The sequence below is a fragment of the Salvia miltiorrhiza genome, chromosome 3 (assembly GCF_028751815.1).
Source record: "Salvia miltiorrhiza cultivar Shanhuang (shh) chromosome 3, IMPLAD_Smil_shh, whole genome shotgun sequence".
Taxonomy (NCBI): Eukaryota; Viridiplantae; Streptophyta; class Magnoliopsida; order Lamiales; family Lamiaceae; genus Salvia; species Salvia miltiorrhiza.
Window position 1 is genome coordinate 33,745,451 of NC_080389.1, and position 23,675 is coordinate 33,769,125.

Below are 23,675 nucleotides of genomic sequence, written 5' to 3' on the forward strand. Positions count from 1 at the left end.
ACATAACGGTAATAAATCGTTATGTATAAGCATTATAGATAACGATTTCATACCGTTATGTATAGAAAAAAAAACTGTTAACTATGATAGGAAAAAAAAACAAAAAAAATACAAAACATAACGGAAAAATCCTCATACATAACGGTATAAACCGTTATGTATAATCATTATAGATAACGGTTTCATACCGTTATGTATGAGCGTCTCATACCGTTATCTATTCTCACATACATAACGTTTTTTTAACTGTTGTCTATGATACGTATCATAGATAACACCACTATACACAACAGTTTTTTAACTCATAGATAACGGAAAAAATCTGTTACCTATGAGCGTTTTTCTAGTAGTGCCCACATTTCCTATTTGACCCTTACTCATTCCTCATTTACACTACAAAGGAGGGATAATATTATCACACCATTTTTGGAGGGATAATATTATCCATCTTTTGTAGTGTAAATGAGGAATGAGTAAGGGTCAAGTAGGAAATGTGGGAAAAGAAATGAAGGATTTAAAGGGAAATTTTGTTTATCCTTCCTTTTCCCGTGATAAATTTACAACCAAAGAGAACGCACCCTTAACTAATTAATTATATGATTAATACATTAACAAAAAGTTATCTAACAAGAGTAACCTTAATAGTTGCTGGATCGCATTTAATTCCTTGTTGAGCAAACGAAAGCTAATTAATCAGCCGAGTTTGATGACAGAAGTAACAAGTGAGTAATTAATGATGAACTTAAGCTGCATGTATATGAATATGATCACCTTTGGATATGCAAATTGATGATGAAGAAAGAATGTTTTGAATGAGATGAGAGTGTCTCCATTAATCAATGAAAAACAGAAATGGCAAATGAATTAAAGCAATGAAATTTATTCAAATCGGAGTTGGGCGGTGGCGGAAGCGCTTCTGAAGAGAGAGATAGCGTATTCAGGTGGAGAGGTGGGGGAGTCCGGCATCGAAGCAGAGTAGAAGATGGGATGAACTTCTGCAACCTCATCGCTACCCTCATCCACGTAGATCACATCCTGCGTCGTCAGTTGGTGGTATTCCACAATCTCTCTCAACACCCGATTCTCCCGCGCGTACACCGAGTTCTCGTGAGCCAAACGGGCCTTCTCCGCCAGAAGCGTCTCCAGCTGATTCCGAATCTGTGTGTTTTAATTGCATTAGATTACAATTAATAATCAATTACTCCCTCGTCTCGTCTCATTGATAATGACTCACTGTCCCATTGATATGACCTATTTCATAAAAGTAAATCACCTCCTCTCACAATAAGTTGTGGGCTCCACCATTTTCTATCTGTTTTGCGCTTAAATCTCTCTTCTTCTTAATAACCATACCCAAAAGAAATGAATCATTATCAATGGGACGGAGGGAGCAATAAATAAAGAAATAGGCAGGTAGGCAGGTATGGAACCATGTCGTCGTCGTGGTGAGCAGGACTAGCGCCGCACTTATTGTCACGAACGTCTCTGAGGATCTTGTTCTCTTCTTCTAACTGAGAGCACCGCTGCTTTGCAAAGGCCAGGTCGGCTTTAATTGTTTTCAGCTCTCGCAGCAGTAGCTTTGCTTTAGCAGCTGTCGCCATGGCCACCTATAATAGTAATAGTAATAGTAATGAGCTGCCGAATTAAAACCAAGCTACCTAGGGCTAGCTTACTCCATCAAGATCATACAAATTAAATGAAATGCAGGATTGAAAACATTCCACACAGTGGCAACCTTACGTCGCGAGATGCCTTGAGCTGATCTTCTTGGGTGGTAGGATTCTTAGGTGGAACTGCTGTTGATTTCCCGTGTTCTCCACTCACCTCGTGTCCTTGATTGCTTCCTTTTCTAACTATCTGTATTTTGCGAGTTTCATGCTTCTTCTCCGCACCTGTAACTCCTTCCTATCCCGCCCCGGATTCAAACAACACACACATCATATATATTAATCAATTAACTAATAAGGATCGATATATATATGATGATGATGACGAGATGTATATTACCTCCAAGGTTTTGCCCCGCATGGAAGAAGCAAGCGTGGCGGGAGTAGAAGTAGGAGTAGCAATAGGAGTGTCTAGTTTCTTAGAATGTTGAATCTGGCATAATAATACAAGGTATTGATTCATGAATGGAATTAATATATTATGCTATTGACAAACTTTGTTATGGAGTTAGTTAGAGCTAGAGTTCCCTTATGCTTAGTTTCCTAGCTACTCACCCTTGTAAAGCAATTAGTTTTGATGATAATGAAATCAGAAAATATCGATCTCAAACCTCAACTTAGTGGTATGTTAATAATAAGTATAGGAATGAATTAGACCTGATTATGAGCCTTGGGTGAGTCTAGTCTCTTATGGGAATGAAGAAGATCAGGGTGTGAGTTAATGTTATCATCCTCGAGAATGGCCTTAGCTTTTCTAGCAAGAACTCCCCAAAAACTCGTCCCTGTTTCGTTCGAGCTTCCCATTGCCGTGTAGTCATACGTAGGACCTCCCTGCATGTTCATCATCATACATATATCTGCTAATTAATCAACTCAAAATATTTCAATCAAATTATTTTACATCATCCCTTATAACACACATCATATATATTCATGTACGTGCACCATATATATTCGTATATAAAAAATAAAAAGTAAACAATCAAGGCGAAATCGCATGCATGTGTTCGATCATAAATTACAAATGAAAAAGATGGTATATACATATATATATATATATATATGGGAAGAAAATTGACCGTGGAGTGACGGTGCGCGGTGGAGGCGGCGATGGCCTGAGCGGCGAGAGAGGAGGTGGCGGCCCATTCTCCTTCATCGGGTGGGGGTTTCTTTTCCTCCTTGAAGGTGGATGATCTTGACATCCCACCTTGTCTCCTCCGGTACGCCATTATATATTAATTAATTAATTATCCCTTAATTTCCTGTGCGTAATTAAGGGATGTGTTCTTACGATTTGATGATGGAAGGAAGAAGAAGAAGAAGAAGGGTCATCAACAATTCAAAGAAAACCGGAAAATGGACGTCCAAATCTTAACGACTTTTCCTCTTTACATTTATATATCATCAAAATCGACACTAACTCGTTTTCCACTATCATTTACTTTACTTACTTAGTGTGCAATTTTAACCCCACAATTAATTTTTGTTTCATATTTTTAGTTTATTGTATTATATATGTAACTTTGATACCGTCAAAAAATATACTCCCTCCTTCCTATTAAAGTTGGTCACATTTCCATTTTGGTTGTCCCACTAAAGTTGGCCACTTTTTAAAATATGAAAAATTTAATTTAATTAAACTCATTAAACTAAATTTAATTAAGATTCTAAGTTAATTAAATATCTCATCTCTTTCTCTCTCTATAATATCGTGTCTCTCTCCCTCTCTCTATATTCGCCCAAAAGACACCCCATGGCCGCCTTCTCTCTTCTTCTCCAGTGGCACGCCGCCCCCATGGCCGTCGCCACCTCTCGCTCTTCCGGCCGCTACCGTCTCTCGCCTCTCCGGCCGGACGCCACCGTCTCAAATTTATCTCTTCTCATCTTCCTCGATCTGTCTGCGCCGCGACCCCAGTGGCGGAGCCACATTGGTGCAAGGGGGTACAATTGTACCCCCAAATTTCTTATATCTTTTTAATATATATATATATATATATATATATATATATATATATATATATATATATAGGAATGGGATCATATATATCCCTAGATCCAAATCTTGACCACACATTTATGACATGTGGCGCATCAAGATGGTGACACGTGGCAAGGAGCTTCCAAGCATTCCAAGGAAAAATCTGGAGGGGTAAAATTGGAATGTAATTTTCGGATTTAATAATTAAAAAATATATATATATATATATATATATATATATATTTTAGATTTTCTCAAAATAGATATATTTTAGATGCATATAGTTTCACACAAAGATGCATAAAGTTTTCATATGAAATGCATAACTTTGAACAGAAAAATGCATTTAATTTTTCCAGTTTTGGTATTTTCACCACCCCACCCCATACCACCCCCCAATCCAGCCCACACCACCCCCCAACCCTCCCCATTACCACCCCCCAAAAATAGGCATGTTTCACATGCATATAAAATCAAACAAAAATGCATAAAGTTTTCACATAAAAATGCATTAAATTATACAAAAAATGCATTTCATCTTAATAAATCTAGTAGTTTCGCCACCCCACCCCTGCCCCACCCCCATCCCACCCACCCCCCTGATATGAACTTGGCCGGTAATTACGGAGTTTCACCGGAAAACACAGGTATTAACGTAAAAGATATGGAAATCACCGATCTAATTGATTTGTAAGCGGAAGACTGAAAATGAACGGATAAAAATTAAAAAGACAGATAAAGGATGGAATGCCTCAAAACCTCTGAATCTAACCCACGAAATGATTTAGGCGAACGAATCCCTAAACCCCAACGTGCAGTTGACGCAGCAACTCGGAGACGCTGAATGACACACGGCGAGGGATGATGAACTCGTCGATTCGTCGATAGGATGGAAGTAGAAGATGGAAGTCCCAAAACCCCTGAATCTAAACCACGAAATGATCTAGGCGAACGAATCCCTAGACCCCAACGTGCATTTGACGCAGTAACTCGGAGACGCTGAATGACACACGGCGAGGGATGATGGACCCGCCGATACGCCGATAGGTTGAATTTGCCTGAGGCAAAATTCAGGAAGACTCGAAGTCCTCAAGAGAGAATAATCTCACAATTTTCATATATCATCAAAGTTAATTTTTGTTCCATACAGCCACCATATATATAGGCACAATAAAACCCTAATTTAAAGAAGGACATAATCGTAAAAACAAGGAAAGAAAAAAAACTTGATCAGCAAGCTAAAATAACCCTAGCGAGAAAACCAGCTCCGTACGCTCTGCTCTGCACGTCCGCTCCTCTGCTCTGGAAAGCCGGGATTCCTCTGGCGGGAGGATTCCTCTGGCGGAAGGATAAAAATTAAAAAGGCAGATAAAGGACGGAATGCCTCAAAACCTCTGAATCTAACCCACGAAATGATTTAGGCGAACGAATCCCTAAACCCCAACGTGCAGTTGACGCAGCAACTCGGAGACGCTGAATGACACACGGCGAGGGATGATGAACTCGTCGATTCGTCGATAGGATGGAAGTAGAAGATGGAAGTCCCAAAACCCCTGAATCTAAACCACAAAATGATCTAGGCGAACGAATCCCTAGACCCCAACGTGCATTTGACGCAGTAACTCGGAGACGCTGAATGACACACGACGAGGGATGATGGACCCGCTGATACGCCGATAGGTTGAATTTGCCTGAGGCAAAATTCAGGAAGACTCGAAGTCCTCAAGAGAGAATAATCTCACAATTTTCATATATCATCAAAGTTAATTTTTGTTCCATACAGCCGCCATATATATAGGCACAATAAAACCCTAATTTAAAGAAGGACATAATCGTAAAAACAAGGAAACAAAAAAAACTTGATCAGCAAGCTAAAATAACCCTAGCGAGAAAACCAGCTCCGTACGCTCTGCTCTGCACGTCCGCTCCTCTGCTCTGGAAAGCCGGGATTCCTCTGGCGGGAGGATTCCTCTGGCGGAAGGATAAAAATTAAAAAGGCAGATAAAGGACGGAATGCCTCAAAACCTCTGAATCTAACCCACGAAATGATTTAGGCGAACGAATCCCTAAACCCCAACGTGCAGTTGACGCAGCAACTCGGAGACGCTGAATGACACACGGCGAGGGATGATGAACTCGTCGATTCGTCGATAGGATGGAAGTAGAAAATGGAAGTCCCAAAACCCCTGAATCTATACCACGAAATGATCTAGGCGAACGAATCCCTAGACCCCAACGTGCATTTGACACAGTAACTCGGAGACGCTGAATGACACACGACGAGGGATGATGGACCCGCCGATACGCCGATAGGTTGAATTTGCCTGAGGCAAAATTCAGGATGACTCGAAGTCCTCAAGAGAGAATAATCTCACAATTTTCATATATCATCAAAGTTAATTTTTGTTCCATACAGCCGCCATATATATAGGCACAATAAAACCCTAATTTAAAGAAGGACATAATCATAAAAACAAGGAAACAAAAAAAACTTGATCAGCAAGCTAAAATAACCCTAGCGAGAAAACCAGCTCCGTACGCTCTGCTCTGCACGTCCGCTCCTCTGCTCTGGAAAGCTGGGATTCCTCTGGCGGGAGGATTCCTCTGGCGGAAGGATAAAAATTAAAAAGGCAGATAAATGATGGAATGCCTCAAAACCTCTGAATCTAACCCACGAAATGATTTAGGCGAACGAATCCCTAAACCCCAACGTGCAGTTGACGCAGCAACTCGGAGACGCTGAATGACACACGGCGAGGGATGATGAACTCGTCGATTCGTCGATAGGATGGAAGTAGAAAATGGAAGTCCCAAAACCCCTGAATCTATACCATGAAATGATCTAGGCGAACGAATCCCTAGACCCCAACGTGCATTTGACACAGTAACTCAGAGACGCTGAATGACACACGACGAGGGATGATGGACCCGCCGATACGCCGATAGGTTGAATTTGCCTGAGGCAAAATTCAGGATGACTCGAAGTCCTCAAGAGAGAATAATCTCACAATTTTCATATATCATCAAAGTTAATTTTTGTTCCACACAGCCGCCATATATATAGGCACAATAAAACCCTAATTTAAAGAAGGACATAATCATAAAAACAAGGAAACAAAAAAAACTTGATTAGCAAGCTAAAATAACCCTAGCGAGAAAACCAGCTCCGTACGCTCTGCTCTGCACGTCCGCTCCTCTGCTCTGGAAAGCTGGGATTCCTCTGGCGGGAGGATTCCTCTGGCGGAAGGATAAAAATTAAAAAGGCAGATAAATGATGGAATGCCTCAAAACCTCTGAATCTAACCCACGAAATGATTTAGGCGAACGAATCCCCAAACCCCAACGTGCAGTTGACGCAGCAACTCGGAGACGCTGAATGACACACGGCGAGGGATGATGAACTCGTCGATTCGTCGATAGGATGGAAGTAGAAGATGGAAGTCCCAAAACCCCTGAATCTAAACCACGAAATGATCTAGGCGAACGAATCCCTAGACCCCAACGTGCATTTGACGCAGTAACTCGGAGACACTGAATGACACACGGCGAGGGATGATGGACCCGCCGATACGCCGATAGGTTGAATTTGCCTGAGGCAAAATTCAGGAAGACTCGAAGTCCTCAAGAGAGAATAATCTCACAATTTTCATATATCATCAAAGTTAATTTTTGTTCCATACAACCGCCATATATATAGGCACAATAAAACCCTAATTTAAAGAAGGACATAATCGTAAAAACAAGGAAACAAAAGAAACTTGATCAGCAAGCTAAAATAACCCTAGCGAGAAAACCAGCTCCGTACGCTCTGCTCTGCACGTCCGCTCCTCTACTCTGGAAAGCCGGGATTCCTCTGGCGGGAGGATAAAAATTAAAAAGGCAGATAAAGGATGGAATGCCTCAAAACCTCTGAATCTAACCCACGAAATGATTTAGGCGAACGAATCCCTAAACCCCAACGTGCAGTTGACGCAGCAACTCGGAGACGTTGAATGACACACGGCGAGGGATGATGAACTCGTCGATTTGTCAATAGGATGGAAGTAGATGATGGAAGTCCCAAAACCCCTGAATCTAAACCACGAAATGATCTAGGCGAACGAATCCCTAGACCCCAACGTGCATTTGACGCAGTAACTCGGAGACGCTGAATGACACACGGCGAGGGATGATGGACCCGCCGATACGCCGATAGGTTGAATTTGCCTGCGGCAAAATTCAGGAAGACTCGAAGTCCTCAAGAGAGAATAATCTCACAATTTTCATATATCATCAAAGTTAATTTTTGTTCCATACAACCGCCATATATATAGGCACAATAAAACCTTAATTTAAAGAAGGACATAATCGTAAAAACAAGGAAACAAAAGAAACTTGATCAGCAAGCTAAAATAACCCTAGCGAGAAAACCAGCTCCGTACGCTCTGCTCTGCACGTCCGCTCCTCTGCTCTGGAAAGCCGGGATTCCTCTGGCGGAAGGATAAAAATTAAAAAGGCAGATAAAGGATGGAATGCCTCAAAACCTCTGAATCTAACCCACGAAATGATTTAGGCGAACAAATCCCTAAACCCCAACGTGCAGTTGACGCAGCAACTCGGAGACGCTGAATGACACACGGCGAGGGATGATGAACTCGTCGATTCGTCGATATGATGGAAGTAGAAGATGGAAGTCCCAAAACCCCTGAATCTAAACCACGAAATGATCTAGGCGAACGAATCCCTAGACCCCAACGTGCATTTGACGAAGTAACTCAGAGACGCTGAATGACACACGGCGAGGGATGATGGACCCGCCGATACGCCGATAGGTTGAATTTGCCTGAGGCAAAATTCAGGAAGACTCAAAGTCCTCAAGAGAGAATAATCTCACAATTTTCATATATCATCAAAGTTAATTTTTGTTCCATACAGCCGCCATATATATAGGCACAATAAAACCCTAATTTAAAGAAGGACATAATCGTAAAAACAAGGAAACAAAAGAAACTTGATCAGCAAGCTAAAATAACCCTAGCGAGAAAACCAGCTCCGTACGCTCTGCTCTGCACGTCCGCTCCTCGGCTCTGGAAAGCCGGGATTCCTCTGGCGGAAGGATAAAAATTAAAAAGGCAGATAAAGGATGGAATGCCTCAAAACCTCTGAATCTAACCCACGAAATGATTTAGGCGAACAAATCCCTAAACCCCAACGTGCAGTTGACGCAGCAACTCGGAGACGCTGAATGACACACGGCGAGGGATGATGAACTCGTCGATTCGTCGATATGATGGAAGTAGAAGATGGAAGTCCCAAAACCCCTGAATCTAAACCACGAAATGATCTAGGCGAACGAATCCCTAGACCCCAACGTGCATTTGACGCAGTAACTCGGAGACGCTGAATGACACACGGCGAGGGATGATGGACCCGCCGATACGCCGATAGATTGAATTTGTCTGAGGCAAAATTCAGGAAGACTCAAAGTCCTCAAGAGAGAATAATCTCACAATTTTCATATATCATCAAAGTTAATTTTTGTTCCATACAGCCGCCATATATATAGGCACAATAAAACCCTAATTTAAAGAAGGACATAATCGTAAAAACAAGGAAACAAAAGAAACTTGATCAGCAAGCTAAAATAACCCTAGCGAGAAAACCAGCTCCGTACGCTCTGCTCTGCACGTCCGCTCCTCTGCTCTGGAAAGCCGGGATTCCTCTGGCGGGAGGATTCCTCTGGCGGAAGGATAAAAATTAAAAAGGCAGATAAAGGATGGAATACCTCAAAACCTCTGAATCTAACCCACGAAATGATTTAGGCGAACGAATCCCTAAACCCCAACGTGCAGTTGACGCAGCAACTCGGAGACGCTGAATGACACACGGCGAGGGATGATGAACTCGTCGATTCGTCGATAGGATGGAAGTAGAAGATGGAAGTCCCAAAACCCCTGAATCTAAACCACGAAATGATCTAGGCGAACGAATCCCTAGACCCCAACGTGCATTTGACGCAGTAACTCGGAGACGCTGAATGACACACGGCGAGGGATGATGGACCCGCCGATAGGTTGAATTTGCCTGAGGCAAAATTCAGGAAGACTCGAAGTCCTCAAGAGAGAATAATCTCACAATTTTCATATATCATCAAAGTTAATTTTTGTTCCATACAACCGCCATATATATAGGCACAATAAAACCCTAATTTAAAGAAGGACATAATCGTAAAAACAAGGAAACAAAAGAAACATGATCAGCAAGCTAAAATAACCCTAGCGAGAAAACCAGCTCCGTACGCTCTGCTCTGCACGTCCGCTCCTCTACTCTGGAAAGCCGGGATTCCTCTGGCGGGAGGATTCCTCTGGCGGAAGGATAAAAATTAAAAAGGCAGATAAAGGATGGAATGCCTCAAAACCTCTGAATCTAACCCACGAAATGATTTAGGCGAACGAATCCCTAAACCCCAACGTGCAGTTGACGCAGCAACTCGGAGACGCTGAATGACACACGGCGAGGGATGATGAACTCGTCGATTCGTCGATAGGATGGAAGTAGAAGATGGAAGTCCCAAAACCCCTGAATCTAAACCACGAAATGATCTAGGCGAACGAATCCCTAGACCCCAACGTGCATTTGACGCAGTAACTCGGAGACGCTGAATGACACACGGCGAGGGATGATGGACCCGCCGATACGCCGATAGGTTGAATTTGCCTGAGGCAAAATTCAGGAAGACTCGAAGTCCTCAAGAGAGAATAATCTCACAATTTTCATATATCATCAAAGTTAATTTTTGTTCCATACAACCGCCATATATATAGGCACAATAAAACCCTAATTTAAAGAAGGACATAATCGTAAAAACAAGGAAACAAAAGAAACATGATCAGCAAGCTAAAATAACCCTAGCGAGAAAACCAGCTCCGTACGCTCTGCTCTGCACGTCCGCTCCTCTACTCTGGAAAGCCGGGATTCCTCTGGCGGGAGGATTCCTCTGGCGGAAGGATAAAAATTAAAAAGGCAGATAAAGGATGGAATGCCTCAAAACCTCTGAATCTAACCCACGAAATGATTTAGGCGAACGAATCCCTAAACCCCAACGTGCAGTTGACGCAGCAACTCGGAGACGCTGAATGACACACGGCGAGGGATGATGAACTCGTCGATTCGTCGATAGGATGAAAGTAGATGATGGAAGTCCCAAAACCCCTGAATCTAAACCACGAAATGATCTAGGCGAACGAATCCCTAGACCCCAACGTGCATTTGACGCAGTAACTCGGAGACGCTGAATGACACACGGCGAGGGATGATGGACCCGCCGATACGCCGATAGGTTGAATTTTCCTGCGGCAAAATTCAGGAAGACTCGAAGTCCTCAAGAGAGAATAATCTCACAATTTTCATATATCATCAAAGTTAATTTTTGTTCCATACAACCGCCATATATATAGGCACAATAAAACCTTAATTTAAAGAAGGACATAATCGTAAAAACAAGGAAACAAAAGAAACTTGATCAGCAAGCTAAAATAACCCTAGCGAGAAAACCAGCTCCGTGCGCTCTGCTCTGCACGTCCACTCCTCTGCTCTGGAAAGCCGGGATTCCTCTGGCGGAAGGATAAAAATTAAAAAGGCAGATAAAGGATGGAATGCCTCAAAACCTCTGAATCTAACCCACGAAATGATTTAGGCGAACCAATCCCTAAACCCCAACGTGCAGTTGACGCAGCAACTCGGAGACGCCGAATGACACACGGCGAGGGATGATGAACTCGTCGATTCGTCGATATGATGGAAGTAGAAGATGGAAGTCCCAAAACCCCTGAATCTAAACCACAAAATGATCTAGGCGAACGAATCCCTAGACCCCAACGTGCATTTGACGCAGTAACTCGGAGACGCTGAATGACACACGGCGAGGGATGATGGACCCGCCGATACGCCGATAGGTTGAATTTGCCTGAGGCAAAATTCAGGAAGACTCGAAGTCCTCAAGAGAGAATAATCTCACAATTTTCATATATCATCAAAGTTAATTTTTGTTCCATACAACCGCCATATATATAGGCACAATAAAACCCTAATTTAAAGAAGGACATAATCGTAAAAACAAGGAAACAAAAGAAACTTGATCAGCAAGCTAAAATAACCCTAGCGAGAAAACCAGCTCCGTACGCTCTGCTCTGCACGTCCGCTCCACTGCTCTGGAAAGCCGGGATTCCTCTGGCGGGAGGATTCCTCTGGCGGAAGGATTCCTCTGGCGGGACGATTCCTCTGGCGGGAGGATTCCTCTGGCGCTTCGGTTCCTCTGGCGCTTTGATTCCTCAGGCGTCCTTGGCGAGCTCGATTCTGCTGGCGAGCTCGATTCCGCTGGCGAGCTTGATTTCTCTGCTAGCTCTGTTCTGGCGCGAGTTTGGCTTTATTCGGGCTGCATCACCCCCCACCCCCAAAAAAGAATTTTTTTTTTCAAAAATTGATTTTCTGATTGCTGGCCCACCCCCACCCTCCCACCCAATTTTTTTTTTTTTTTAAAAACTGATTTTCAAAAAAAAAATTGGGGGGGTGGGGTGGGGGTGTCAGTGGTCAGAAAATCAGTTTTTGAGAAAATAAAAAAAAATAAAAAAAATAAAAAAATTGAGTGGGGGGTGGGTGGGGGTGGGGGTGGGGTGGGGTGGGGTTCAGGGGTGTGGGGGGTGGGGGTGGGGTTGGGGTGGGGTGAAATCTTATGCATTTTTATATGAAACTTTATGCATTTTTATATGAAAGTTCATGCATTCTCGTATGAAACTTTATGCATCTAAAATATACCTATTTTGAGAAAATCTAATTTTTTTTTTCGAAAATTACATTCCAATTTTACCCCTCTCCAGATTTTGCCTTGAAATGCCTTGCCACGTGTCACCATCTTGATGCGTCACATGTCATAAATGTGTGGTCTAGATTTGGATCTACGGATCTATTATAAGCATAGGGATCCACCGGAACCCAACCCTATATATATATATATATATATATATATATATATAGGGAGGGCTAGAATAAAAACACTCTTAAGTGTATAAAATATAAATGATTTTCAGCCCTTAGATCATCAAAATCTACGGTTGATTCGTAACCCTTTTGGATGAATTCGTGGTCCTGGGTTCGAATCTCAAAGGTAGCAAAAATTTATTTTTCACAATTCGTAACCATATTGGATGAATTCGTAACCCTGTTGGATAAAATTCGTACATTAAAAAACGTTTATATTTATATTTTAAGAAGTGTTTTTACTGTAGCCCTCCCCTATATATATATATATATATATATATATATATATATATATATATATAGGGAGAGGTTCAGGAAAGAACCATAAATAAAAGAAGACCGGAGAACCATTTTCAGCCATTCGATCATCAAGATCTACGGTGGATGCATCATCTTGTTGGATAAATGCAGATCCTGGGTTCGAATCCTGAAGAGAGCATTTTTTTTTATTTTTTTGAGTGCATTAATTTTAACAGCGGATGCATTAATTTTTACAGTGAATGCATTAGATTTGATGGTTCTCCCGTTCTCACAAATAATGTAGTTCTCTCTAGAACCACACCCTATATATATATGTATATATATATATATATAGGGGAGGGCTAGAATAAAAACACTCTTAAGTGTATAAAATATAAATGATTTTCAGCCCTTAGATCATCAAAATCTACGGTTGATTCGTAACCCTTTTGGATGAATTCGTGGTCCTGGGTTCGAATCTCAAAGGTAGCAAAAATTTATTTTTCACAATTCGTAACCATATTGGATGAATTCGTAACCCTGTTGGATAAAATTCGTACATTAAAAAACGTTTATATTTATATTTTAAGAAGTGTTTTTACTGTAGCCCTCCCCTATATATATATATATATATATATATATATATATATATAGGGAGAGGTTCAGGAAAGAACCATAAATAAAAGAAGACCGGAGAACCATTTTCAGCCATTCGATCATCAAGATCTACGGTGGATGCATCATCTTGTTGGATAAATGCAGATCCTGGGTTCGAATCCTGAAGAGAGCATTTTTTTTTATTTTTTTGAGTGCATTAATTTTAACAGCGGATGCATTAATTTTTACAGTGAATGCATTAGATTTGATGGTTCTCCCGTTCTCACAAATAATGTAGTTCTCTCTAGAACCACACCCTATATATATATGTATATATATATATATATAGGGGAGGGCTAGAATAAAAACACTCTTAAGTGTATAAAATATAAATGATTTTCAGCCCTTAGATCATCAAGATCTACGGTTGATTCGTAACCCTTTTGGATGAATTCGTGGTCCTGGGTTCGAATCCCAAAGGTAGCAAAAATTTATTTTTCACAATTCGTAACTATGTTGGATGAATTCGTAACCCTGTTGGATAAAATTCGTACATTAAAAAACGTTTATATTTATATTTTAAAAAGTGTTTTACTGTAGCCCTCCCCTATATATATATATATATATATATATATATATATAAAAGAACAAATATAATATATTCTATATTCATGTTAATTATTTAATATTTTATAGTGATTTGTTATATTTGTTTCTTAAATTTTTGTTATTTTTGACTCATTTTTATTTCTTAGTTAATTTTTAGTGTTGAATTTGAGTCAATGATCGAGTCAAAGTAAAATTATGAATTATTAATAATGAATTAGTTTAAACTTTTAGAAGATGAAATAATTTTTCAAAAAAAATGTAGAAGTAGGTCTTTATATGCTTTCAATGTACTTGTCGACTTGTCCTTGAATGAATAGAACTGTGAACAATTATTTATTATGTTAAGTGATTGATTCTAATTCTATGTTCAGTAAGATTATACATGAATATAAAAATAAATTGTACAAAATGTTTAAAAAAATTAGTTCGGGTGCTCCCGCTCTTGAACCCCATGCAAATATTTTCAGACATCATATAGATTTAGTACCCCCAAATTACAAATCCTGGATCCGCCACTGCGCGACCCCCATGGCCGCCGCCTCTCTGGTCTGCGTCGAGACCACCGCCTGTCACATCTCCCTCTGTCTTCTCATCTCTCGCATCTCCGTCTCCAATTAGAGAGGTGGCGCGATTTAGGGGCTAGGGCTTTCAGGCGGCGGGTGGCGGCGACCCTTTGTAATTCCGGAGTCGCGCCGCCTTCCTGGTCTCTGTAATTCCAACAAGAGTGCGAGCCCTAGCCCCTTCGTCTGTGTAAATTTTGATTTGCTTCATTTCTTGGTCTATGTAAATTTCGGCAAGAGTGCGACCCTTTTTTTTTGCACCATTCGTTGGTTAATTTCCCAAATCAGAGAACAGGAGGCTTGATTTTCCTTGGTTGATCGGATAATTTTTTCTGGATTTTGGACCTGATTGGAGGAGATAGACTTGGGCAAGATTTGGTGTCATTTTTTTTTAGTTGGACTTGGAGCTGGGTTTCAGATCGGAAGATGGGGGACTCTTTACAGTGGCTGATGGCAGCGACTTCGTCGGAGGAGGGAGCGGTGGATGAGAGGTGGCCGGTGGGCAGGATGAAGAGAGTAAAAGGATGAAAAAGTATCTTAATTAACTCAATAATTTTAGTGGCCCCACTCAATTAAAACATAACACTCAATTTCTTAATCTTCGTGCCGAAAAGAACGTGGCCAACTTTAATGGGACGGAGGGAGTACTATTTTTTTTTTTTGAGAAAATCTTAATTATATTTCTTAAAATGTTGGAATTTATCTCACAAATTTAGCACTACATATTTAGATCGAGGCATTCTCCCATGCAACTGATTTTTAAATGACACTACTTCAACATACAAATGACACTTGAAGAACATACAAATGACACTTGAAGATCTTCAAGTGTCATTTTCCGAATGAAGTAGTGTCATTCTGGAATCAGTTGCATAGGAGTATTTGTGATTTAGATCACGCGCGCGCACACGCGCATATATATATTTAAAAATTGAATAGTCTCAAATGCAAAAATAATTAATAATGGTTAACAGTAATTATTTCTTTTCTTAATTTGAAAGCCATATCAAGATTAATTATTTTATCATCATGTTGGGTTGTGTTGCCAATATAATTAAATATTGCATGTATAGAAGCGCAGTCTGTTGGTAAGACGCTTCTCCTCCAATCAATGAGTCGGAGGTTCGAGTCACCCTAGGAGCTAGAGTGTGAGTGAGTTTTTTCCTTTCTTTGGTTGTAACAATTTAAAATAAATAAAAAATAAAAAAAAGAATATATATTAAATTTTGTAGTATAAGATATTAATTTCATTTTTTTAAAGCATAAATATTTCAATTTTAGATAACTTTGTTAGTCTATATCATGAGAAATTATATCAAACATTTATATTATGTAATACACTCGCCCGTCGTGATAACATTTTATTGCTTTTAATTTATATTAGTAAAATATTATCATATTAGAGATGGATATGCTATTATACATACTCCCTCCAGCCCTTCACAAAATATTTATCATATCGTGGACGACACAAGTTTTAATAAAATATGAGTGAAATTGTTGGTGAATTAAGAATAACACTTTAAATGTGAGTGAATTTATGTGAACATTACTAATATAAATGAAAATGATAATTTTTTTGTGAACGAACTAAAAAGAAAATTCTGACAAATTTTTCGTGAAGAATAATATAGAAATAGTCATATGTCATTTTTCTGTTGTACCGCCAAGTCCGGCCTTATGAACTCTGGTGGTCTGCGACGGTAATGGGCCGATCAAATGGAGTCGACCCACCGCCCTCGACTGTTTTACTTTACTAAACATGCTTAGACAAATGCCCTTCAAATAAAGATGATCAAGTAAGCAACTGTAATCACTCTCCTGCATAGTGAGTTTAGCAAAAGTTCAAAAGATTACATGAAAATATATAGTTCAACCTTCATCGTCACATAAGGTGACCAAAACAAAAGTAAGTCGAGTGAAGTAATCCATGAGGTGAAAAAGATACTTCTAAAGCAAATGATTGTTACATATGATCACATAGATCAATACTAGAACAATTGTTACAAGGCGCCAGACCATCACGAACCAAATTCATGAAACAGTCCCCACACTATTGCCCTGCCTGTCATCGTCGTTGAAGCTGCAAAAAAATTAATTGAAACGAATTTTTGGTTGAGTATTAATGTACTCAATGTCTAATTTTTTTTTCCTTTAAAATTGAAAAGTTAATACCTAGTGAATGCATGCAAATCTCAGAATTGTAAGTTTTAACTGAAAAGATCATATAGTTATGATTTTCTAAAAACAGTTACAACTTTAATTTGGAGCCATGCTCCCTATACGTGCAAAAACTTACCTTCTCGTATATGTAATGAGCTCTAGAGCATTCAAAGAAGCCAATTGGAGATGGTAGATTCACAGGCTGCATGCGAAGGCACGCTTGAGAGGACGCGTGACCAACCAAAAGCTTCAGGGAAGACCATGCGCTGCGTAAGGTAATGACTGGGCCGTGTGTCAGCTAGATTTTTGACGATTTTATTGCTCGAATTCAATTTTCACTTAAATTCCGCAATATCTGATACTCATGGTACGTAGATTATTCATAAATTATTTGAGCTTCCTTTCCAATATTTGAATCAGACAGGCCACTACTTTTTCGACCATATATTTTCGTTTATACACACATCCACTTGATTACATTAGCATTTAATCCCTATTGTTACCATTTCTAAGTAACTCCACGCATCCACTTTGATCCCATTTTTTTTTTTTCAATTTCTCAAAATTTCTCAAACTCCTAAAATTATTAGAGTGGATTTTTAAAATGGCCACTTTCATATTGTAAAATTAAAAATTGTCCACTAAGATAAAAATATTAAAAAATGGCCAGTCTTACCAAAATACCCTTCACATTAAAAATTTAAAAAAAAATGTCCACTTCATTTTACCCTTTAAACATCACCCCTTTAAAAAATCCCACAATTCACAACCAGTGTGAATTCACAACCGGCCAAAAAATTCTGGTTGTGAATTTGACTGGTTGCACAATTCACAACCAGTCAAATTCACAACCATAATTTTTTGGTTGTGAATTCACAACTAAAATTTAATTTACAACCAGAATTTTTTGGTTGTGAATTCACAACCAGTCGAATTCACAACCAAAATTTAATTCACAACCAGAATTTCTTGGTTGTAAATTCACAACCAGTCGAATTCACAACCTAAATTTAATTCACAATAAGAATTTTTTGGTTGTAAATTCAAAACCAGTCGAATTCACAACGAAAAATTTAATTCACAACCGTAAACCCTAAACCCTAAACTCACTCTAAACCATAAACCCTAAACCCTAAACATTAAACAGTCGAATTCACAACAAGAATTTTTTGATTGTGAATTCACAAGCCTAAGCCCACTCTAAACTCTAAACCCTAAACCCTAAACCCTAAAACCTAAACTCTAAACCGTAAACCCACTCTAAACCCTAAAACCTAAACCCTAAATCCTAAATCCACTCTAAACCCTAAAACCTAAACCCTAAATCCTAAATCCACTCTAAACCCTAAACCCACTCTAAACCCTAAACCCTAAAACCTAAACCCTAAACCCTAAACCCTAAACCCTAAACCCTGAACCCTGAAACCTAAACCCTACACAGTCGAATTCACAACAAAAATGTTTTGGTTATGAATTTACAACCAAAATTTAATTCACAGCCAGAATTTTCTGGTTGTGAATTCACAGTCAGTCGAATTCACAACCAAAATTTAATTCACAACCAGAATTTTTTGGTTGTGAATTCAAGTAGTTGTGAATTTGAATTTTTAAAGTTTGAATTTCACAACTAAAACTAGAATTTATTTTGGTTGTGAATTCGAGTTTTAGTTGTGAATTCATAGATCTGGTTGTGAATTCAAAAATATATATTAAGTTATAAATTCATAGATCTGGTTGTGAATTCAAAAATATATATTAAGTTATAAATTCATAGATCTGGTTGTGAATTCATAGACGTGGTCGTGAATTCAAAAACACTAACTTGTGAATGCATAGATCTGGTTGTGAATTCATAGATCTGGTTGTGAATTCAAGAACATTAAGTTGTGAATTCATAGATATGGTTGTGAATTCAAGAACATTAAAAAGAATACATAAAAAATCACTGCTATGCTTATCAGATTGTCGTTTTAGACATAATTCAAATTTCAATTCAATTCAACTTTTCATCAAACTTTTTTTTTTAAATAATTATTGGAAACCAAAAATAGGGGGAATAAAAAAATAGAAACAAACAATCTTATGAGTTGTCACCAATATCTCGATGAATCTCAATACATCAAACCTAGGCTCAAATATCTCCAAAGAAAACGATTCATGTGATGCAGGTTTCTCATTATTTATCTTAGCCCGATTATCCTAGCGAGGAAAGTGAATTTTGGCAAAAGTACTGAAATCCTTCACGCAATTCTTCGTCAAAGCCTAATCCAATTTCCATTTAATCAATAACCAAGCAATTGGAGCAGTCGCATATTTGCAAAAGTTGATTGCTAGAGTTTGCAAAAAGTTGATGGTGCTCCAGAGAGAGAAAGTTGACGGTGAGAGAGAGAGAGAGAGTTTGAAGTTTTGGTTGAAGATTTGAAGAATAAGGTGCGAATTCAGAAGTTAATCCCCAGCGTGTTTTTTAAATTTGATGGGAAGGGTATTTCTGACTTTTTGCTTAAAAATTGGTCATTTTTTAATATTTTTATTTCATAGGCTAGATTTTAATTTTCAATATGAAAGTGGACACTTCTATATATTAACTCAAATGATTATCCTAATCTTAAAAATATTTATAGCAAAGATTTCGGATCTGGTTCGAATCCCAATTTCCATATGAACTCATTTATCAAAATTTATACCACACAAACACAAATATAAACACAAACAGATACATTTTCGGTGGTTTAAAATGTTGAAATAGTCAAGAAGACTTGGAACTTACATATGCTTGATATCACGTCCATTTGAAATCAATTATTGTTATTAATCAAAATAGTGTCACTTTATGAATAGAAATGTATGAAGAAGCTCAAGCAGACAACTCATGGTTAATGAGTGATGAAAGATTTGTGGAGTTACTTAGAAATTGTAACCATAGGTTGAATGCTAATGTGATCAACTGGATGTGTGTATACACAAAAATATATGGCGGCGGCAGGAGGCTGAGAGGAGGAATGAAGAGGGGAAGTGAGCGGTAGAAGGGAGGGGGAGGGTGTGCGTGAGTTGTATTATGTGTTGAGGCGTAAGAGTGATTTAAATTAGGGTCAGGCAAATATAAAATAGGCTTGGGTCCTAGATTGTTTTAATTTTAATGGGCTTGCATTTATTATAAACGTTTAATTTCTTAATGGGAGCAGATTTTATTTTAGATAGGTTGCACTTGATTTTAAATGTCAACCCACATTTTCATAAGAAAATATATTTTACTATTTAATTCATTTTATCAATGATTTTAGTGGTTTTATAAAATAAATTCTTAAAGTTTTAAGTTATATTTCTAGTAAAATTTAATTAGGCCCTTATGTTATTATTTAAATTTATTTGACTAGGTGTGGCGCGACTAGAACGTGGACTTTAAATTATCGCAGTTACGTTTCAAAGTTCAAGTTTCAGATGTGGGATTTATTTAAATGCATGCTATGGTTAATTATTGTCAATTTTCATATTATGTGTTTAACATATGTGAGTTAAATTAAATATCGCTAGGGGCCAGCATAATTGGTTTAGGATGGAAAGATCCTTGGTATGCCAAAATGCGATATACATGTTAAAGTTATGGCTGCAACCATATTCGCCAGGGGCCAGCATAATTGGTCCAGGACGGAAAAGGTTCTTGGTATGCCACCGTGCGACTTTCAGTTATGAATATTACAGCAGATCATATTTGTTTCCATTTTAATAACGTGGACTATGATTACATGTTCTCACACTGACTATATTTTATATGCTCATCCCATATTTAACATTTTCAGGTAATTAAGGTTGGAGACGTGTAGAGGATCGAATGGGCGCATCAAGTAACCCTTTTTAAAAAGATGTTATGTAGTAGTTGCACCTAATATATTATCTAATATTTTGTGCAGTATAGTTTTGAGTCTCAAACCACTTTTGAGATTATGTATGACTTATCAACTTTAATATTATCACATCATCTTCCTATCATGGCTAGTCTTTTTTTAATTTCCAGTTTATTTCAAATATTTTATTTAAGAATTTATTTCTTTGAATTTCTCTATAATTCAAATCTTTATTTTATATTATCCGCTGTCAAAAGGTTATTTAAATTCATATTTAACACTTTATTTAGATTGATTTTACTAGAATTTGCGAAGGAGAAGATGAAGACGCCTCTCTCTCTCTCTCTCTCTCTCATTTTTTGCCCTAGCCGCCGCCGGACATGACTTCGTGCTGCTGTCTCCTGCCGTGCGATGGCTACCTTGTCGGTCGGTGATAAGGGAGCTCTCAATCTCCCTCCTGTCTCTGCGAATTTTCAACAGCCTAAATCAAGAACTTCTCCCTCAAGTTTTAACACGACGACGACTCATGCGGCTACCCAAGCCACCTCGCCGGCCGGAACTCGCGATAAGGGAGTCCTAAATCTCCCCTCTGTTTCTGCAAATTTTGAATGCCCTCAACCTAGAACTTCTTCCGCTCGGTCTCTATCTGCCACGGTTTTTCACAACGCTTCAAGTAACAGCACGGTGGAGACTGCTGATGCCCAGGCTGCCGCTGGGAAGATCTCAGTTGCAAATCCTAGTGGTTGCACTGCCGTTGAAAAGAATTCTGTAAATCCTAGCGTGGCTGGTAACGCTAGGATTTCTTATGCTAGTGCTACTGTTAAGCGACCTATTAAACGGCAAGATTTAGCTGCTCATGTTTTTCATGATTTGCATCCAACGAAGGACGGAGATCAATTCTCTCTCAAAATTCCTAAGGCTTTATATTTAAAGGAGGTCCAAGCTTTTGAGCATGCACTAACAGGACGACTTCTGTTGGGAAAATGCGATAAGCCACGTTCAACTATGGAGTTGAAGTCGGAGCTTCAACGAATTTGGGGTATAAAGGTCCAAGCTTTTGAGCATGCACTAACAGGACGAATTCTGTTGGGAAAAGGTGATAAGCCACGTTCAACTATGGAGTTGAAGTCGGAGCTTCAACGAATTTGGGGTATAAAATCTAACTGGCAACTGATTTCGCTGGGAAAGGGATTTTACACGCTCCGTTTTACTACGGAGACTGATAAAGCTATAGCCAAGAAGAAGGTGATCTGGGAACTTTCAAAGGGTCTTCTTCGGCTCTGGGAGTGGGCTCGCAACTTTGATCCGTTCAAGGAAAACTCACCCTTGGCTAATGTTTGGGTTCGAATTCATTATCTTCCTATCGAGTACTGGAATCCCCAAGTTATCTCTGGAATTGGACATTACTTGGGCCATCCTCTAAAGATCGATGGTGCTTCAGCAGGGAGAGATTTTGGACAATTCACCCGTATTCTTGTTGAAATAGATATGTCTCTCCCTCTTCCTAATACTCTTCTTATTGATATGGAGGATTTTTCTTTTCATATTGAGTTTGTTTTCAAAAATCTCCCTCTATATTGTGGTCATTGCAAGATTACGGGACTCTCCCCCGATAGGTACCGCAAGTCGAAGTTTGGGGGATGGGAGAACAGAATTACACTGTGAATGACAATGCTAAGATTACGCAAGTTCACAATGGACTGCATTGGCAGGCGGCGATTAACTCGAATGAGCAGGCTACAAACAGAAATGTCCAACAATAATTACCTTGGAAGCCGGCACAGCCAGAGTTTAGGCAGCAGTAGGCTGCCCCTTTGACGAAGCAGCAGTAGGTTGCTCCGAAGGGATCGGCAGAGAAAGATTCGGTTGTGGGTTCTCCGACCGCGAGGGGGAATACTACTGCTAAGGGAAATAGATTCGATGTACTTGCTATTGATGAATCGGTTTTGTTGCTTGGGAAGGATGTGGCTACGATGACAGGACCGAATTTATTGGAGGTTGCCACGAAGCCGGTATAGCATTCAGTTTATGACAAGCCTCTTAGTGAGTATAGCTCTGAGGAGGAGGAGACGATTATTGCGGATAGTGACACCAACATGGGAATGGTGATGCACGATGATATTCGAGGGACTGTTGCCTCAGTTCCCGGAGAGATTGGAGGAGTGGTGGTAGAGCAACAATCGGTTGTTGGGGGCAGAGATTTCTCCGATTAAGGAGGTTGAGGGAGATAAGCAGCCCAATCCCACTTCGAATGACATTGCGAATCGTATAATTCGGTTAGAGGAGCAGGTTAATTAGGGGATGCAAATGCTCTCGGAGCATAAGCGTGGGTGTGGCCGTCCAAATGGCTCGGGAAAGGGAAGAGAGCCTGTACACACACTTCCGGATAGATGTATTAAAAATCTCCTTAGGAATGCGGAGGAAATGGGTTACAAGCCGAATGAGTTTGTGGTTGACCTTTCCAATAGGCCTAGTATGATTGCAATGAATAATGTTGTCCATGGGCATTGGTCGGATGAAATGGATGATTATCCTGCGTTTCGATATTAGTTGTTTTTTGTTCCTTAGTTTTTTCATCTTTTTTCGAGATTTGTACCCTTAGTCTGCATCTTTGTGCCTTCAAGGGTTGTTTTTTCTTTTTCTTTTTTAATAAACCTCTATTTTAATAATAACACTTTATTTAGATTAGGGTGTTACAACATGGTATCAGAGCAGGTCTACCTTCCTGTAGACTCTGCAAAATAAAATTTTCTTAAAAATTTGAAAAGTCAAGTGTGACGAAGCCATTCGACCACTACGCGCTCCGACTTTAAGGAAAAGGTATTTTAAAAATTTTTCCAGGGGATGAGTATAAAATGTTTATATTTCGAAATTATGTTGAATTTTGCTGCAATAGTTGAAGTTATTATCAGAAAGTTCAAGTTCATAATGGAAGTTATTATGTTGAAGATTATTGCAGCCATGAATTTTATTTCGGAATTTTACAGTTCATGACATTGAGATT

The 23,675-nt window shown here is 39.3% G+C and overlaps 1 protein-coding gene across 1 annotated transcript; it reads right to left on the reverse strand.

The window, feature by feature from the left end:
• Window positions 1–754: 754 nt before the first annotated feature.
• LOC131016403 (uncharacterized) lies at window positions 755–3,045 on the reverse strand. Its single transcript, XM_057945101.1, has 6 exons — window positions 2,747–3,045; window positions 2,325–2,498; window positions 2,008–2,100; window positions 1,741–1,905; window positions 1,431–1,607; window positions 755–1,158 (listed from the first exon to the last, which is right to left on the reverse strand). The coding sequence occupies exons 1-6, from the start codon at window positions 2,894–2,896 to the stop codon at window positions 880–882; spliced, it is 1,038 nt and encodes a 345-aa protein (XP_057801084.1). The 5' UTR covers window positions 2,897–3,045; the 3' UTR covers window positions 755–879.
• Between the last annotated feature and the right edge of the window lie 20,630 nt (window positions 3,046–23,675).